Source organism: Lathyrus oleraceus, chromosome 1 (assembly GCF_024323335.1).
Source record: "Lathyrus oleraceus cultivar Zhongwan6 chromosome 1, CAAS_Psat_ZW6_1.0, whole genome shotgun sequence".
Taxonomy (NCBI): Eukaryota; Viridiplantae; Streptophyta; class Magnoliopsida; order Fabales; family Fabaceae; genus Lathyrus; species Lathyrus oleraceus.
This window is the reverse complement of record NC_066579.1, coordinates 426,297,442-426,317,389: the sequence shown is the minus strand read 5'-3', so window position 1 is coordinate 426,317,389 and position 19,948 is coordinate 426,297,442. Positions and strand designations below refer to the sequence as shown.

The 19,948-nt window shown below is 32.8% G+C and overlaps 2 protein-coding genes across 2 annotated transcripts; both read right to left on the bottom strand.

The window, feature by feature from the left end:
- Nucleotides 1–6,893: 6,893 nt before the first annotated feature.
- Nucleotides 6,894–8,524, bottom strand: LOC127079223 (divinyl chlorophyllide a 8-vinyl-reductase, chloroplastic). The gene has a single exon (XM_051019636.1). It carries the CDS (start codon nt 8,367–8,369, stop codon nt 7,107–7,109), a length of 1,263 nt encoding a protein of 420 aa, XP_050875593.1. The 5' UTR covers nt 8,370–8,524; the 3' UTR covers nt 6,894–7,106.
- Nucleotides 8,525–14,702: 6,178 nt separating this feature from the next.
- On the bottom strand, nt 14,703–18,121 carry LOC127079212 (uncharacterized). Its single transcript, XM_051019627.1, has 8 exons — nt 17,745–18,121; nt 16,752–16,924; nt 16,402–16,495; nt 16,077–16,187; nt 15,880–15,969; nt 15,689–15,774; nt 15,196–15,260; nt 14,703–15,056 (listed from the first exon to the last, which is right to left on the bottom strand). The coding sequence occupies exons 1-8, from the start codon at nt 18,006–18,008 to the stop codon at nt 14,950–14,952; spliced, it is 990 nt and encodes a 329-aa protein (XP_050875584.1). The 5' UTR covers nt 18,009–18,121; the 3' UTR covers nt 14,703–14,949.
- Between the last annotated feature and the right edge of the window lie 1,827 nt (nt 18,122–19,948).

Genomic DNA, 19,948 nt, shown 5'->3' with positions numbered 1-19,948 from the left:
AGTATCAAGTTTTCGGGTTTAGATTTAATCCTTTCATCCCTCACCTAAAAGGCCAATCTTCCCCTCTTAAAATCAATAATTTTCTCAGTTTCATGATCCTATAATATTCTCTTTTTATACTGGATCATGGTTAATGGTACAGTGGTAAGCATCTTTTCCACCATCTCCACATACCTATTGGATTGAGTGTCTTCCTTACCATCCACCAATCTTAGCAAGAAATGAATTTGTGGCTTGTAGAAATGAGGAGAAAGATAAGGTGCTTCCTTCTCTACCTCTTTGATAACCTCCTTTTCGGGTGGTGTCGATGGATTTTCCTCACTTTCTAACTTTTTCTCACTAGAACTCTCCTCAACCTTTTTATCATTCTCCCTAAGAGTTTTAACTTGTTTTTCACTTCTTATTTTTACAACATTCACATGTCCCTTGGGGTTTTGCTCGGGTTACCCCAGAAATAATCCGGGAGGGATGAAAGAAGCAGCTTGTTGTTGTGCTACTTGGGAGATTCACGTCTCCAATATTTTGGTATTGGTGATAACATTTTCAACCTTAATGTTCAACTGCCTAAGGGCCTTAGAGGTGAGGAGGTTTTTATTTCTAAACTCTTCATTAAGGATAGTTTGTGTTGCGATAAAACTTTATCATATATTCTAGGTTAGATTTAGTATATGTCTCAATAAAATTCTCCATTAACATTTCAAGGTTGGATTGTTGAGAATTTGGTGGTTCATCGAAATAATGGGAATGATTATCATAGTAAAAAATTTGGTGTTCCATCCACCATGGGTTATAGGTATTGGGATAAGAGTTTACATGGTTATTGGACATATTTTGGACAGACCCCATGCATACCACAAAAGAAACAAAAGAAAAGTAAAAGTTGTTCTAATCTCTACAATAGCAGATTAGAATAATCAAAACGAGCTCCTTGCATACAAGGGAAGCAAGAGAACTACAACAAACAAACACAATAAAATAAACAGAAAAATAAGCTCTAGTGTCTATGATGATCGGACAAAATTTCAATATTAACGTAATTGGTCCCCAGCAACGGCGCCAAAAACTTGACACGCCGCAAGCGTACGACAAATGTCAAAGTAGTAAAAAAGTATCGATCCTCAGAGACCAAGGTTAATTACTGATTCATGTCATACTTATGTAAAGCTAGAGCAACGGAATAGTGGAAAATAAAGCGACTTAAGTGAAAAAGCATTTTTGTGAAAAACAACTTAATTGAATAGAAACACTTAAAAATATATATAACAAACAAGACTTAGGGTTATGGCTCATATCTTAGACGTCTCCACATGAAATAAGCATTTCTATGACTAGAATCCCGACTCGGTTTATAGAAAAATAGATTATTATGACAATACCTACTTTCACCAGCTTATTGCCCTACCTCTAACGAACAGGACGTTCGTCCGCTTTCGCTCGCGCAGAAACGTTCGTTAGTGGTCATTACATTTGCACAACTATTAAAAATTGGAACTTTTCTCAATTCCGTCCGATCATTTTAGTGATTTCGGACTTGATTGTTTAAAAACTGCTTTCTGGCATTCACAACCCTTTCAGCATAAGGCGGACGCCTAAAAACACTCCTACTTTCGTAGCGAGGTTTGAGCTAAAAATTCATACTTTTAAAATAAAAAAGGTGGAATTTTGTAACTAACTTAAGTTCATGCGAATAGTCATACGATAGGGTTCATAATCCTTAGTCCCTAGTGGACTACTAACTCATGGTGAGGAATAATCTAATCAAGGCAATTACTACAAACAAAGGCATAATTGATAAACATATATATATATATATATATATATATATATAAAGCGATAAACAAAAACCTGATTAACGGAAAAGAAATACTTGAATAAAGAAACTTGATCCAGCAGCTCCAATTGAGACTTTTACAAAATACGGTAAAATAAGTGTGAAATATAAATTGGAATGTAAAACTGGATAAAAACTCAAGATTACCTATGAATTTTTCTATCAAATACTAAACATGGAAAGAATCTCCTTAGTTTCAATGCCAATTACAACCAATGAAGATCAGATCCAAGCAATTAAAAGCCTTTAAGCAGATGGAATCGGTCCAGAAAAGAAAACAAATCGGGGAAAAGCCCGCCTTCAAGTTACTACCCATAATAGCCATTACGGGTGGTCGTAACAGGCCTCTGGTATTTGTACTAGGGCACTTCAAAACTAGGGTTGGGGAGCCAAGCTTGTTACATCCCATAATAGCCATTACATGTTCCCGTAACAGGCCCCAGGTTTTTGTATGGAGAATTTTCGATTGCCTTTTTCCGTCTTTTATACACTTTTCGTCCTTCTGTCGCTTGGAATTAGGCATGGCAACGGGGCGGGTCGGGGACGGGTTTTACCTCTCCCAAACCCAAACCCGAATCCCCAAACAATCCCCGTTCCCCGCCCCAAACCCAAACGGGGATGGGGAATCAAAACCCAAACCCGTCCCAAACGGGTTCGGGTATCCCCGCCCCGCCACCATTCATTTAGTAAAATCAATTTTTTAATAGAAATATTTATTTTTCCAAAATAAAATTATATTACAAATAATAAAATAAAACAATCTAAAAAAATTCCATACATACATTTCAAATATTTTAAATAATAACTTCAAATTAAAATATCAAAACATTGACCACATATTTAATATTTTAAATTATCAAAAATAAATAATAATGTACATAGTAAAATAAACGGGGCGGGTTCGGGGATGGGTTCGGGGTGGGGACTAGTGTCCCCATTACCCGACCCGTCCCCATATTTTAAAATCGGGGAAAACCCAAACCCAAACCCAAACCCAGTCAAAGCGGGTTTTCCCCGTCAACTTCGGGGCGGGTTCGGGTTGGTACCCGCGGGTACGGGTTATATTGCCATGCCTACTTGGAATGCTTATTTTGATCTGAAGACAAAGGAAACACAATACCAAAGCGTAAAACATGGTAAAAGGAAAGGAAAGAAAATGAAAACGTTAAAATATGAAGGAAAAAAACTAATAAAAACGATATAAAAATCCTTTATCATGTTTCTTCAAACATATTTTCTCCTAAGGAAAAAGAAGTGTTGGCATTGTCACACAATTTGATGTTGAAGTCAGAGATGGATTCATCTTCATTCATTCTAAGATTCTCAAACTTTGTTGTGAGGAGATGCATCCTTTACATACATACTTTGGATGTGTCGTCATGTGCAGTTTTGAGAATCTTCCATGCTTATTTTCCTTCATTACAAGTGTTAATCAACCTAAATGTGTTTATGTCCACACCATTGAAAATAGCATTTAAAGCGTTGGAGTTTCCAAGACCTTTATCATCTTCAGCACTTGTCCAGTCAGCTTCAGGCTTTAAAATTGATGTACCATCTTCAGAAATAATCTCATGGTGTTTCCAACCTTTTATCACAACCTTCCATGTTTTGCTATCCATGGACTTGAGAAAAACATCCATCTTGGCTTTCCAATAATCATAATTGGTACCATCCGAGACAGGTGGTCTGTTGACTGATCCTCCATCCTTAGTGTTGTCAAATTGAACAGAAAATATCTTCCTTGGAACTCACCTAAATAAAAGAAGGTGCCTGCTCCGATGCCAATTGATATTCTGGTTTAAGATGTTGAACACAATGGCTTAGACATATGATCCAAAATTTGTCCCCTTAGAGAAAAAAATCAACAAAGAACAAATATGGGACCTCAAAGGAGGTTGGGAATATATGTGGGTTATGAATCACCATCTATTATTAGATATCTTGAACCTTTAATAGGTGATATTTTCCAAGCAAGATTTGTTGATTGTTATTTTGACAAAACAAAATTTCCAACACTAGAGGGAGAAAATAAAAACTTGGAAAATGGGATAACATGGTATGTACCCCATTTATTACATTTTGACCCATATAATAAATCATCGGAAGAAAATGTAAAGAAAATAGTGTACTTACAAGATTTAGCAAATCAGCTGCCAAATTCATTTATGATTTGAAAAGAGTGACATAGTCACATATACCAGTTGTAAATGTCCTAACTCAGATTGTGATTTCGAAGATAAATGATGTATAAGGAACATCTAAGACACACTTGAAGTGTGTTCGACCAGTGGGATCCAAAGACAAAAATCTCCGAAAAAGAAAATAAATAGAAAAGGTAAATATGATTGAAAGTGATATTGAGAAGACACTAGATAACAATAAATCAATGATTGAAAAAGTACACTCGAAGAAGCACAATAAAATGATAATGTGATCATTTATAATGAAACTAAAAATTAAAATGATCTCGAGATTTCAATCAAGTATGTTAATACGGGAAATTTGGGGAACCAAGAAGATACAAATATAGATGAAATATTTTCACTCGTCATTACATGGGCAATTATGAATGAAAATGATGATCCTGAACCTAGAAATGTGAATGATTGTCAAAATATACATGATTGAAAAAATTGGAAGGATGCAATAAATACTGAGTTAAACTCTTCTAAAAATTGAAAAGTATTTGGCCCTGGTGTGAAAATACCTAAAGGTGTGAAACTGGTTGGTATAAGTGGGTCTCTATAAGAAAATGAAATGAGAAAAAAACGATATTGTCAAATACAAATCTCGTCTTGTTGCACAGGATTTTTACCAAAGATCAGAAATTGATTATCAGATAACATATTCTCCTGTTATGGATGTCATTACTTTTCGTTATTTAGTATTTAAAAATCTTGATATTTAGTATTTAAAAATCTTGATATATATCTTATGAATGTTGTTACTATTTATTTGTATGGATCCTTTGACATTAATATATACATGAAAATCCAAGAAGGATTTAAGATGCTTGAGACATCAAAATCTAGAAAAATGTATGCAATTAAGTTACAAAGGTCATTGTATGGGTTAAAACAATCCAGATGCAAGAAGGTTGTGAGAATAATCTTATTTTTCCTTGTGTATTTATAGATAAATAAAAATAATATCTTGTATTGTAATAATTATTGTATATATTGATGATTTAAATATCATTGGAACTAATAGAGAAATTAAGGAAGCAAGAGATTACTAAAAGAAGGAATTTGAAATGAAAGATTTGAGAAAAACCAAATTCTATCTTGATTTACAAATTGAGTATACTAAAAATGATATATTGGCACATCAATCAAATTATACATAAAGGGTGTTGAAAATGTTTTACATGGACAACGCAAATCCTTTCAGTACTCCAATGATTGGTATAACACTTAATATTGAAAATAATTCATTTAGACCTAAGAAACATAATGAAGAAGATCTTACCTCTGAAGTACCATATCTAAATTTTATTGGGACACTCATGTATCTTGCTAACTGTACAAGACCTGATATAGTTTTTGTAGTGAATTTACTAGCAAGATTCAGTTCATGTCCTACACCAAAAATTGGAAATGAAAAAAAAAAGATATATTTCGATATCTACGAGGTACATCTAATCTTGGTTTGTTTTATTCTAACAATACAAAATCAGTTTTATTTGATTATGTAGATGCAAGATATTTGTCAGATCCACATCATTCTAAATCACAAAATGGATATGTGTTTAATATGGTGACACTACAATATCATGGAGATCTCAAAAGCAAACACTTGTAGCAACTTCTTCAAATCATGCTGAATTAATTGTCTTTCATGAAGCAAGTAAAGAGTGTATATGATTAAGATCGGTGACTCAACATTCCAAAGAGCGTCTTGGATAAGAATCAAACAATTTTGTAAAAAGACACTGATGCATGTGTTACCCATATGAAAGAAAGTTACATCAAAAGTGATAGAACCAAGCATATCCCTAGAAAATTCTTCTCATTCACACAAGAACTCAAAAGAAACAAAGAAGTTGATGTTCAATATATCCGTCCGAGTGATAATGTAGCAGATCTCTTCACAATGACACTCCCTACATCAGTTTTCAAAAAGCATGTACAAATCATTGAAATGCATCACCTTCGAAATCTTTGAAGAAGAACTATATGTGTTTGGTTGAGGGGGAACATAATGTTGTACTATTTTCCCCTTATTAAGGTGTTTATTTCAATGAATTTTTTTTAATAAGATTTTTAACGAGACAACATATGTTCTCATAAGATTCTTCTCGACAAGACTTTAATGGAGCACCATCACATATATTTCAAAGGGGGCGTGTTATAACAAATTAGAAAATCCTAATTATTCTAGAATTAGATGAAACCTATGTCTTACTATTATTTTGAAATATCTATCTAAAATGTTAACTTAAAATAGTAATGTAAATTATCTATCATAATGTCAACTTCTAATAATAATGTTCTATTTACAATATCAACTTAAAATAATAATAATAATAATAATAATATAAATTATTACATTTATGTAGTAATTGTACTTCTAGTAGTATAAATATCTCATTTTTTATTCATGTAAAGATACACCACTTTTCTGAAAAATCTAAGAGATATCATCCTACTTTCTCCTATCTTTATTTCATTAGTTCACAAATATTATAAAGGAAATATTCAAATATTCGATTTTATCAACTGTTATATGTCTTGTGTATGTTCCATTTCCATTCTTTAATTTACTTAAGGTAAAATGTACATTCTTACCTGTATTAATTAACTTGAATACACGAGGAAGATATATATACCTTGTGTTCCTAACAAATTTTAAAGAGAAAAGAACATTTACCTTCTCATACACCATCACCATCATTTAAACATTATCTCAAATACCTATTTTTGGTCGAATTTAACATGTGAACTAGTACCATCCACACCATACAAAATTGAACAAAATAAAACTAACTAAGTGGCACATGAGATACATAACTAGGTCCATAATCTTTTAAATTTAATTCAGTTATCTATATCAGAAAGAAAAGTCATTAAATATACAGTATACATTATGCAATAGTAGTATACATCATGCAATGCAGTGGAGCAAATCCATGCAATTGAAGAATGAATCATCAACAATGCAAATCCAGATACTTGATTTTGTTTTTCTCAACAATGCTTGAACATGTAAATGTTAAAGTGACTATAGTTGAATACATACATTTATACAAAAACAAAATTTGCTACATAAAACCATCTTAAAATATATTTTGCTCACCTAGCTCTTGACCTGCCATCCCTTCCCTGAGCACCCTACCAAAAAACTCTTCCAATGTATCATTCCCATAGCTCGGCGTCTTCTCGTCGCTGTACTCGCCGGTCTCAGGGTCCAGAATCAACATACTTTCAGCTGCATAGTACCTTCCAATTTTCCCAAACTCAGCAGCATCTTCCAACGAAGGAAACACCTTAACCAAAAAATCAAGAACACCAATCGCGAAATCCATTATCCCTATCGGAACTTTCAAGAACTTAGGCTCCTTCCCTAAAAGCTTAAACAAAATCTCCCCTTGTTCCAATGGAGTCAATGCCTTCCCCGGTCCTCCAATAGGTAAAATCTTGTTAACTTTATCTTCACTCATTACACAATCAACAATAAAAGAAGCTAAATCTTGCTCACTTATCGGTTTACAAGCACACAACTTTCCATCACCAAACATCACATAAGGCTTCCCATCTTTCACCAAATCAACCTGACCACCTAAACTCTTGAAAAACGCTGTCGGCCTCACTATACTATAACTAAACCTATCGTCCTTTTCTGCTTCTTTCACCAACTCATCCTCGAGTTTCAGCTTCGCACGCTGAAACTCGAGAAGAGGCTTCTGCACACATATTGCAGAAAGCAAAACAAAATGAGAAGCACCAAGTTTCCTACCAGCTACAAGACTATTCTTAGTTGCTTCATAATCAATCTTCCACGAATCCTTAACCCCGCCATTTCTACTTGCAAGACACGACACAACAACATCAAAAGAAACACCTAGGTTGTTCAAAGACTCATTAAAACTATCCAAATTGGTAACATCAGAGAAACATACATTAGCACCTCTTAATTCACTCAATGTTGTTTCTTTATCAACGCTTCCTTTAGTTCCACTCTTTTCTCTAGCAATTGAAGTAACATTAAAGCCTCTTTTAACCAATTCTTTCACCACAAATTTTCCTATATACCCAGTTGAACCTACAACCAATACATTAACATCTTTTGGACTCTTGGTTCTAAATGTTGATGGGGTGGTTTCAACTGGTGGAGATGGTGAAAGAGAAGCATAAAGTTTCGATTTTTCTTTGGTATACTTAATGGGTTCATGAGATTTTCTAGAGAATGATGATAGAGGAGTTGAACTTACCTGGAATAGGTTGATGAAGTGAGAAGAGTGTGAAGAGAGGTTGAATGAAAGGGTTTGGTGTTTGGGTAATGGGAGTGTGATGAAATTGGAAGAATAACAAAGGGACATTTTTGTCTCTTGATTCTTAACAAGTTGTGTGCAAAGGTTGTCTTTGTGATTGAAGGGAAATGGTTGAGTTAGATTGAGAAGAAGGGTGAGAGTGGAAATGATAAGTGTGTTGAAGATGAATCCAAATGGATGGTGCTGATGAAAGGAAGTGGGGTTGCATAATCTCTATCTGTTTTTACTAAATTTATTAATTTTTTAATATTTATATTTATTGATCTACACTAACTTTTTATATATTTAAATTTGTTATTATAAATTTAGATTAAATTACTCATTTAAATAAGTTCGATAGATTTTTATCTTCTATATTATATCTTAGTGATATATCAAGAGAAAAATAATCGATCCTCTCTTTAGACCATATGTAGCACTCATAGTTACAGCTCTAATTCGATTATTTCCTAATAATTGTTGTACTTCACAAGTTACGTGAATTTGTTTGTCAACCGTATATCGACCTTGAACTATCAGAACGTTGTAAATATAAGGCATATTCCCGGGTGGAAAAACTGCATCGAGTACCGGACCGATTATTTGCGTGATACACCCCAGATTTTTGTTTTCAAGTATAGAAACCTCAGTATTAAGAAGGGGAAGGAGTTATTGTTATATTGCAAAATATCGATTTTTTTTCAATATATATATATATATATATATATATATATATATATATATATATATATATATATATATATATATATTATACAAAGAAAATTAATTTTGAATAAATTAATTTTATAAAATAAAATTTGAGTAAAATTAAGTTAAAAGTAAAGTGTTTTATATTTTTTTTAAATTGTAAAAATGATTTGAATCGTAAATTTCAATGTGAAAATCCATTTAGATTCAAATTGTATTCTAACTTCAAATATAATTAATTTTGAAAATTATAAATAATTTTTCCTAGGAGGAATCAAAAATGTCAAAATTAGTTTTACACATTTAACAGCTTGTTTATGAATAAAAATCTAGCATGATATCCTATAGTGTCTTTCAGCTCTTATAGAGTATCCTCTAGATCAACTTCCAAATAGATCAACATCATCTCTAATGTATTAGGTATGGTCATATTGAAGTGGTCTAATAATCGTCATCTAATCAAATGATATAGTAGGAATGACACACCATCTAGTGTGATGGACATCTCACCATGTAGAAGATTAAAAGATGATGTCTCTGAGTGCCACCTCTCAACAAAAACTGACAACATATAATGGTTAATAACAATATAATCGGTCATGCATAAATATTGCATCTCATAGAGTTGCACCACATCATGAAACCATTGATCGTCAGATTGTTGCTGTCTTGCAATCTTCATACCATGGTTGGTGCATTTTAAAGAATCACGATACTGCAAAAAAGAAAATACATCATCGTCTTTGAATATTATAAGACATGTTTTTCAAAGAATAAATACAGATAAATTTTACCTCTCATTCCTACATAAGACTAGCATCATGGTTTGGATAGAGAGGAAGTAATAACGTGTTAGAGGAATAACGTCAAGAATAGTCAAGGCGACAGCAGGTGCATCAACATGAACTGATGAGGCTTTCGGGGCAGTAACAAGTGACACTTGCCTTTGAAAAGACGAAATCGGAGACATCTGAACTCTAGAAGTGGACGTTTCTACATGAAATGAAACAGAACCAACCAGTGGTTGTGAGGGTCAAGCTCTCTCTCTCTACGAGCATATACATGATGGGATACTCTATTATGCCTCAATGGTTCTTGATTGTCAACCATGTTACCTATAAATAAATTAGACAAAATAGTCAAACCAGGAACAACAATTAAACCAAGTTGAAAGACAACAAAATCAAACACTGCAGACAAAAATACAGAAATGCACTTTTGTATTTCTAGAAAATCAAATTCATACAAAATACAGAAGTGCACTTTTGTAGTTTCCGAAAACACAGAAAACACAAAAATGGCGTAAAACAGTGAAAACAGAAATGGCACAAAACACATGACTCAATAAACTACCTAACAATGGGTGTAACTACGTATATAATAATGTTTCTTAAACAAACATAATATACCTATTTCGTAATGCATGAAGAGAATATAAATTAAAAAAAATGAAAAATGAAAAAACTTATCAAATGTGTAGTTGAACTTGAAGCACTTGGATTGAATGGATATTGAGAAGTAATAGATAAATCATTTGGATTTAATGGAGTAGAAAAATCACTTGGATTTATCAAACACTAGGGGTATTAGAGAACTTTGAGAAATAATTGTGATTTGATATGTTTTGTTGGAAATGAGAAGAGGGAGGGTTAGCACGTATTTGACTCAAACCTCGTTTGGAGAGGTAAATTTTTGTATTAGTTATAGAGATGCATCTTCATATTAATTTTTGGAAAAACAAGAGTGTGGTTCACTTACAAATAAATGAAATATGGATGGAGTGCGTCTGAAAATGCATTTTTAAAGTATAGAGACATTTTTTATTTTTTTACAAGGATATGTGAGCACTAGTAAATATGCCAAAAGTAATGTCCTAAATTTATATATATATATATATATATATATATATATATATATATATATATATATATATATATATATATATATATATATATATATATATATATATATATATATATATATATATATATATATATATATATATATATATCAAAGAACTAAAATTAACCTACAAATTTTATATGAATTAAAAGTATTTCTTTTTTACACACACATGTTATCATATGTTTAATATCTGAATGAAAAAACATCAATGCAAAATTATAGGGGTGTTTAAAACTGAATCGATCCAACAAAATCTGTTAATCAAACTGAACAAAATAAAAAATTATTAAAAAAAATCGCATTTGGTTCAGATGTGTTTGGGCCATTTTTTTAACAAAATCGTGCGGTTCGTTTCGTTTTACAGTTTGTATTTTGCAAACTTAACCAAACCAAACCAAACTAAATCGCATTATGTTGCAACCCAAACCTCACTTAATCCACATCCAACCGAAACTCAAACCTATTATGCATTAGTCTTACGATTGCGAACGATTTTCTCCTCCTTACTCTTAGGGTCTCAGTTTCACCCTTTTTTAATCTCTTTGACATGAATATATCGCCTCTTCTTCTCTAATCTCTGATCTCTTGCGTTCTTTCTTTTTCATATTCTTGTATTTATGCTACACTTCTCTCTTCCAGTTACGTTTTTAATGGATCTCTTATTCTCTAATCTCTCATCTCTTCTGTTCTTTTTTTTTCATCTTCTCTAATTTCTCATCTCTTCTATTCTTCTTTTTTCATCTTCTCTAATCTCTCATCTCCTCTATTTTTTCTGTTTTATTATGTTGTTTTTGATATTGTTTTATGCTACTATTTTATGTTTTTTATTTTACTTTTGTCTAATCTAATTTTTGTATATTAGATAAGAAGTTATTGTCTAAATATGATGAGTTTTGTTGTTATTTTATAATGTATGAATGACTAAACACAAAGTTATGTTGTCCCTTATGTGTACGTATGACTCAATAAAAATCTTGTAAAAAATAGAACCAACCCAAACCGTGTTGGTTTTGTTTGGTTCAATTTTGTTTTTTCTCAAAGCCAACTGAAACAAACCAAACTGCATGTTTTTTAACTTGCGATTTGAATGACTTTTAGCTTTAAAACCACACCGCGAATACCCATAGCAAAATTTATATAATATGGTTTGATATTTAATATTGTTTAAAGGTGATTCTTTTCACATACTGCATATACGATAAGGGATATGGAGTGACACTAAGAAAACTCGCAAGGCATATCTAATAAGTCGAGAGATTGTTGTATGTTTAAGGACCATGAGGGCTTACAATCAAAAAGACACTCAATTTTTGAATGATACTTTTCTTTTCAAAATTCTTTGGAATTTATTGACTAATCCTAATTATTTGTGGTGTCAGGTTCTCATCAATAAATATGGCAAAAAGCAAAATGTTTAGGAGAATGGTAATAGCAAACCATATGATTCCTCGTTATGGAAATCGTTGGCAAAGGCGCGAGACAAGTTTAAGAAAAATATTACATGGAAGCATAGGGATAGAAGAGGGTTAATTTATGGATTGATCAATGGGATACAACTGAGCAACCTCTTTTTTTCAACGTAACTCAAGCCGGCACGATTCTGGATACCACCAGGTGAAAAACATTATGTGGAAGTTGAGTTGCTCCAAAACTGTGAGATTAGTTTGTGTGTTTCAAGATTGCTTTTACGCAACACAAATTTCAATTATACTTGTTCCAACTAATAAAATAACTTGGTTATACTCATTTTCTTGCGGGGAGTGAATCTCCTACAATCTTAAAGGCAACATTGTAGACTCACATATAGAACAATGGAGATTAATATTTATGATCTCTAACTAGTATTTATGAAAGTGGAAGAATAAAGCAATTTTTGAAGACGACTTTCAAAGATCGAGTAACCCTACATAAACAATAATGCATATGGTCAAGGAAATAAAGAATGATAATCGTGTGCAAAAATAAACAATTATGCATGTGCTCAAGGAAATAAAGAATGATAATTGTGTACAAAACAAAAGCCGACAATCTAAAATAGAAAGCAAACATGTTCAATGGTATCGCCTAGAAAGAAATTGGGTTAGGATCAATCGTGATGGTACATATAAGAAGACTACATCCATTGCTGGATGCGGAGGTCTGTTTAGGGACTCTAGTGGAAATTGGTTAAAGGGTTATACACGGAAAATCAGTTTGTGTGATACCCTTATGACGAAAATGTGGGTAATGTTTCATGGGATTGAGCTAGTTTGGCAAGAAAGAATTACAAATATGAAAGTTAAGAGCGACTCTAAAGTCCTGATAGATATGATCAACCAAGAGGCATGAAACAGCAATAATTTTCCAACCTTAGTCTGAAGAATCATGAGGATGGCTCGAAGGAAGTCACATATCAAATTCGACCATATTTAACGAAAAGGGGATCGTTGTGCAAATTGATTAATCAACTATAACCTTACTATACACAATAAGCAAATTGATTGATCAGCTATAGCTTTACTATGCACCACAATGAGTTGATCATTTTTCTCATGTTGAATGATCTAATGGTCATCTTAGTTGATAATATGTTTGATACTTTTTACTTAAACTGGTTAGATTGTCTTAGTTTTTTTTGGTCTTTAGACCCTCTTCTAAGGATGTCAACGGGGCAGGGAATATGTGGAGGATGCTTCCCCGCTCTCCGCTCCGCCCCTAAATGTTTTCCCCATCCCCATTCCCAACCACGGGGAATATTTTTCTCCATCTTCATCCCCACAAATCCTCGCGAAGAATCGAAGATCGGGTCTTAAAAAAAATTATATTTTTTTGATCAAAAGTATGACATTAGTATTTCGTCGTTTTTTCCTTTTAAAAAAAATATATTTTGCATTTTTTTTAAATAAAATAAAAACACATATTGTATCAATAACAAAATAAATGCAAAAAAAACATTTGCAGTTACGAAAATATAACCATTAATTACTAAAAGAATGAAAAATAGGTTACTAATTGAAATATATAGAAATTGAAGAGTAATTACCATAAATACAGTGAACAAAGAATAGTGGTTATTGTGATGATGACGACAACATCATGGAGATGAAGAATGGAGAAGACAAAGAGAATTGAGAAAAGAAAAAGAGGAAATAGTGTGTACAATGTAGGTAAATGATGCATTTTTTTAAAATTGAATACTTGAGTAGTGAAACAATACATTATATAATGAAACAAAAAAATAAAATGAATCACTAATAACTCTTTATTTTCTAATATATTAATTATTATTTTTATAAACAAAAATATGCAAAATTATATAATTATATATTATATATAAAACTTAAATAATATGATTGGGGTCGGAGATCCGTGGAGCAGATGGTACTTCCCCGATGCTCACCCCGAACTGTAATCGGGAGCACTTTTCCCTTCGTCCTCGTCTTCATGGAAAAAAAAATCTCCAACTTCGGACCTCCGCACAAATAACCCCTACAGAGATCCTCATTGACAGATACAAATTGAGATACTATCCTCTTCTGTTCCATGAAAAAATGTTCATTTTCACAAAATTAATCATTTGAAAAGTAAACGGAAAAGTTTCTTAGTGTAGCCTCGCATCACATGTCTTTTAGGCAATATCACATGATATAGTTTCAGAATTTCCAGCTGCTTTGCTTCTGGCAAAAGCCAAAAGAATAGGGAGAAGGATTGTAAGGTTAGTTTGCCATTGATTAATACCATATAGTGCATATTTTTCCAGTAACAAAGATAAATCATTTAGGCAAAAGAGAAATATCCAGAAAAAATACATATGGAAAATGCAATGATACTATTTCATGAGTATGCTTAATCAAAATGATTCACACATGTCCTTCTGTAGTATTATGACTTATCAATGCTCAGTGTTCACCTTAAAAGTAAATTTGAACTGTAACTCCAAGTAGAAGAGCAGAGAAAACACATATTTAAGAAATGAATGATAATGTTCTATATACAATATCAACATGGTGAAAATATTGATTTGATTTCAAACTCAAAAGATACACTCAGAAGTTGATCATAAGGTCTCGAGAAAATGACCAAAGCTAGAATACTTGGGCTCCCACCCTACTTCCTGCCGCGTTTTTGAGTTGTTTAATCTCTTACCAAGAGGATCATTGGTTCCTGCACACGAAAAATTACAAAGCCGTGTGTTGCTTTCACAGTTAGGGACGGCATCATAGTACAGGTTATTATGTTTTATTAATTGTTCTTAGTTTTCATTCTCAAATTTGATATCTACAAATCAAATTAGTATGCGCACCTGTGAATTTCTCGAACTTTTTACTAAATTTTCCACTTTTTTCGACTAGATCCATCAATTCTTGCCTGCCAAAATGTTAAAAGGAGAAAAAATAAGTTTTCTTTATTTAAAAAGAAAATAAAAAGGAAAAGAAGGATCAACTTGCTTCACAAGTATGTTTTCTCTATTTAATCATTCTCGTGAACAATACGAATTCAATAAATCCAACAACTAAGTTGATTATGTTGGTACTTCATGTTTATGAGTATTTACTTTGAAAGCAAGTTTTACGTAAACTTTTCAATCTAATAAAAAACCTACTATTTCTAGTTATACCCATTTTTAGAGTTAAAATCTAACAAAACATGTGTATTTATTATTAAGAAAACGCATTTGACATAGACAAAATTGATATAGTTCCATCATAAAACCAGACACACATCAAGATGGCTTAATCTTCGAGTAAGTAGATCTTCACTCAACATGAGTACATAAATAATGCAAAGCATCTAACCTGGATAAAGGATGATTATCACAGCCTAAGAAAATCTTTCCACGAAAATGTTTCTTCAAGATTGCAACTGAGAGCGAAGCTGCATCCTGGTATGAAACAGGAGCGTTAAGCAAAATATTCAGATTCTCATATTATCAAATACTAAATGACAAGAACCTAGATAAGAAAATAAAATTTTGGGAAGTTCGAACCTCATAATGTATGAGATTCAAGACGTGGTCGGGTCGAGATTCAACAATCCCCTTCTCTAAATAATAAGCATGCGCACCTTTACCTTCTTTGTTTTAAAAGTCAAGGTTGGCATCCACTATAAACATAAAAGAAATAACCAATCACGAGAATAATGGACCTTTGAAATCGAAGAAAATTGAGGTTTTGAAAAGGATATATAAAGTCCAGATAGTCTAACAACTGAACCGCCAAACTCGAGCACGATGCTTTCAGCGTTTAAAAGGACATCGGTCCTTAGACTCCTCCCAATCGGCACAACCGGAGTGTCCTGCATAGAAGTAAATAAAATCTCATGAAGAAGACAAGTTAACAGATCCATATCAGTTCTACATTGTTATAAACTGAATATGATGAAGAAAATAAGTGATTCCTAATGCCACAAAGTAAGCCATTTGAAACAAACTAAAACTAATATTTGGATAAAGAGAGAGAGAGATTTGAGACTGAGAGAGAGAACAGTTGAGAAACTTCTCAAGACCTACCTCATCACATAAACCATTGTCGTTACAATCATATGGAGCAGAACTTGATGTATACAGAAAGGAACCTTCACCGTTCCAGCATGATGCAGCCTGCCTGAGTGGTTGACAGTCCACAACACATAAGTTCAGACGAAAGATACAACTTGAAAACTGATTAAGTTTTACTTTTTTCAAAGGTAAATTTAAGCTTTTCTCTATGTCTAAGAACAGAAAAATAGATTCGACCCCATTCCCAACAAAGAGTGTTTGGTATTTCATATGATTTGAAACTGACAATGTTTAGTATAACTCTTACAAAATACTAGTACAAATTACGGGATTAATGACTAACTGAGACCAAGATTACTCACTTAAGATCACCGTGGTAATCCGAGGATTGATAAGGAGGAGCACAAAAAATCACATAGGGAAACTTGTGTTGAAATTTAGTCCAATTCAAAGAGGGACTTATGCCCAATTGAATCAACTCCTCATGATGATCAGTGGTTATAGTTTGTCCAAAAACTTGACAACCCTTATATTCCTGCATCAACAAAAAACACAGCATTCAAATTCCATATCTGAAGCAGAGTACACTGTTTTAGGAAAAGTACCGGGTACGTAGCTGGTACTGGTATATCTACGGTACTCGCATGGTACGTATCGAATCCACACCTACTCTTTTTTTTTATGTTTGTTACGTGAGTTGGTATACCATTACCATTGGTACTTGAACCCAAAAAATGCAATTTTTTTTCTTCAATCAGAAAATTTTCGAGTTTTTTAGTAGGTTAATTTATGTTTTTTAATTTATTTTAAAGAGAAGAAGTAAAAAGTCAATTTCCTATAGTCTTTTACTCTGGATCACTCTACAACATTTAGCTTTCAACCTTTAATTCTATGAATTATCTATGAAGCACAATTGACTCAGACGCTGATACGACTACACTAGTAATCATTTTTAAAAAAAGTAAATTGTCTGAACAAATATCACATACCGAGACATGCTTTATAGTGAATTATTAAGATTTTTCAAGTGTAATTTTTTTTGTTATTGAGTCACATTTAGATTTCACCCTTTAATTCTACGAATTATTAACACTTTTCAAATGTGATTTTTGATGTTGTTGAGCCAATCTTCACTCTTTTTGAAAAATAAAATATTTAGATGTGTTATTTTACAAGATAATTCTTTTAGGCAAAACCAGTCCTTTAGAAAACATGTGTACCTTAACTTTTTTCAAAAAATGCCATATTCCGTGAGGTACTTATCCGTACCGAACGCGTGCAACCTAGAGTTCCATGCTTTAACGAAAATCAAAACAGTGAAAAATCAAATCAACAGAGTAGTTAATCAAGAGTACCTGACGCCATTGATGGGCCACTAAACGACCAAGAACACCAGGACCAACTATTAAAAGATCAGTTTGTCCAATTGAAAGAGAAGAAGAAGAATCCAATTGTGAAGCATTTAAATTGGTAGCCATGGAAGAGAAAGAGGATGATAAAGGAGAAATTTTGCAAGTGGAGAATTGTGTAGAACGGTGTTTGTGTTTGAAGAGTAAAGTGTTTTGGGGGGTTTGGCAAGAAAAATGGATGAAGCTTGGTAACACTATTTGTGATGACATTGAAAGATGTGAATGGTTAAAAACGAATTGTGGAGTAATGATGTGTTAGTTTTAGATTATCATGCAATTTTATTTCGTTGAAAGCAATGATCATACAATTTTGACCACACACCTGCCCAAATAAAAAATGAAATTGAGGATAATTTAAAACGGGTGAAGAGAGAAAATGATTATTAAAATATTTGAATCTTATGTGAATTATATGTAATAGGACTTTTTTTACATGATTCTTTCTAAATTTTCATACGTATTAATTTGTTTTAATATATTTGTATTTGTACTTGCATGATAATAATAGTATTGACCTTAATTGTCTTATGGAGCACAAGAGGATTTTTGGATGATCATATGTGTAAAGTGAATGAATCTTAACCCAACTGTCTTGTTGGATATTTATGGACATGATTGTCCATCAAGGGAGTCTCTGGAGATGGTTTAACACCTACAAACTATGTTATATGTCTTTCGGTTTTGACTTATTTTGTAGAATGATAAGAGTGAGTTATCATTTTAATGCAGGATTTAGCGAGTATTTCTATTATTGATTAGGAGAGTTTTGTTGGACCTAATGAACATATGGTTTAACACATTCTTCCACGAGGTATAGCACGGAAGGAGGTGGGGCAAGGTTGGTCAAGTGCACTCCATGTGATCCTGTCTTTTATCACATAAATAGTCTTTTAAGATTCAAGGAGTTGATGGGTCGAACTCTTTGAGTCTTACCAAAGATATTATAGTCCATAGTCCCTCAAGCCAAGACTTGTGAAGGCGAAGTGATTAAGGTGGGAAATTTTGGATCACAATCCGCTAAACATGAGGCATAAAAGGGAGAAATGATTAAGCTAGCATAATTTGATCCAAAGTCCCCCAAGCACGAGGCCTGGAAGGACGAAGTGATTAAGGTGTGTTCGAAGGTGATGCCATTTTGAGTGTTTATTGAAATGCATAGCCATTTTTTATCTTTGGTCGTGATGTTTTGTGAGAATTATGCGGTGACTCGCATAAGAGCAACTCTTAAACATTTGGATTAACAGTACATTTAATATGGTGAAATGAATAAAATTGTTTTAAGAAACACTAAACAATTTGGGTCATTTTTCTATTTGCATGCTCATGATAAGGGTCTTGGTGTTCTATAACAGTAATGATACCTATAACCCTATAGACGCCCACTTAGTCTATGAGGCAATTATCTCTTTAAATATATGACCCTCATCCTTTCCATTTTCAGTATTTCCTTCAACATTCTTCCTATTTGCATTAAGGGTCTCTTTTTCTTCTTACAGGTTCTTTCTTTTAACATCACCTCAAGAGAACATTCATCACATGTATTGAGTTATGCTCCTTTATTTATTTCCTTTGTACACTAATAGGTGGTGGTGTTTATTAGAGAGTGTGATGAAAATGGTGATCCAATAGAGCATATAATGCATTAGGAGCGGTGTCGAATATGGAATCGATATTTAGTGAGTTCAAGGCGATGTAATGGGAGGGTTGATTAGAAACACGTGTAATTATGAATGTTTAAGAGCTACGACAATAGTTCTAGTAACTTTGATTTTGACTAGAGTAGTGATATTGACCCTATTTTATCCTCTTCTTTCCCAATACTAGTGGGACCATTGATGGCGAATACGTACATTAATCTCTTCAGTGGTGCAGTTGATAGCATCGATTATGTTTTGAATTGTGCGACCAATGTGGCATCATTTTGTAAAAGTCTATTTGTTTCTACTATTGGAGAGAAAGATGACGTCATATTTGAGCCATATACTAAGAGAGAGATGACCAATCTGACGATGATATGTACACAAGTGTGATTTATGATATCGGAGTGGGGATCCCATTCAATGTGTTTAAGTCTAAGGTCATGCGATCAACAAATATTTCACCTTCTCAACTTTATTCGAAAAAATTGGGCCTTCATTACAGGGTTTAAG

What these genes read in the sequence shown, in the direction of transcription:
- LOC127079223 (XM_051019636.1), bottom strand. Translation starts at nt 8,369, where the DNA reads ATGTCCCTTTGTTATTCTTCCAATTTCATCACACTCCCATTACCCAAA.
- LOC127079212 (XM_051019627.1), bottom strand. Translation starts at nt 18,008, where the DNA reads ATGTCATCACAAATAGTGTTACCAAGCTTCATCCATTTTTCTTGCCAA. An exon ending in ACAATGGTTTATGTGATGAG is followed by an intron (nt 16,188 to 16,401) that starts GTAGGTCTTGAG and finishes ACTTCTATGCAG; the next exon opens with GACACTCCGGTTGTGCCGAT. An exon ending in AAAGTTCGAGAAATTCACAG is followed by an intron (nt 15,057 to 15,195) that starts GTGCGCATACTA and finishes TTTCGTGTGCAG; the next exon opens with GAACCAATGATCCTCTTGGT.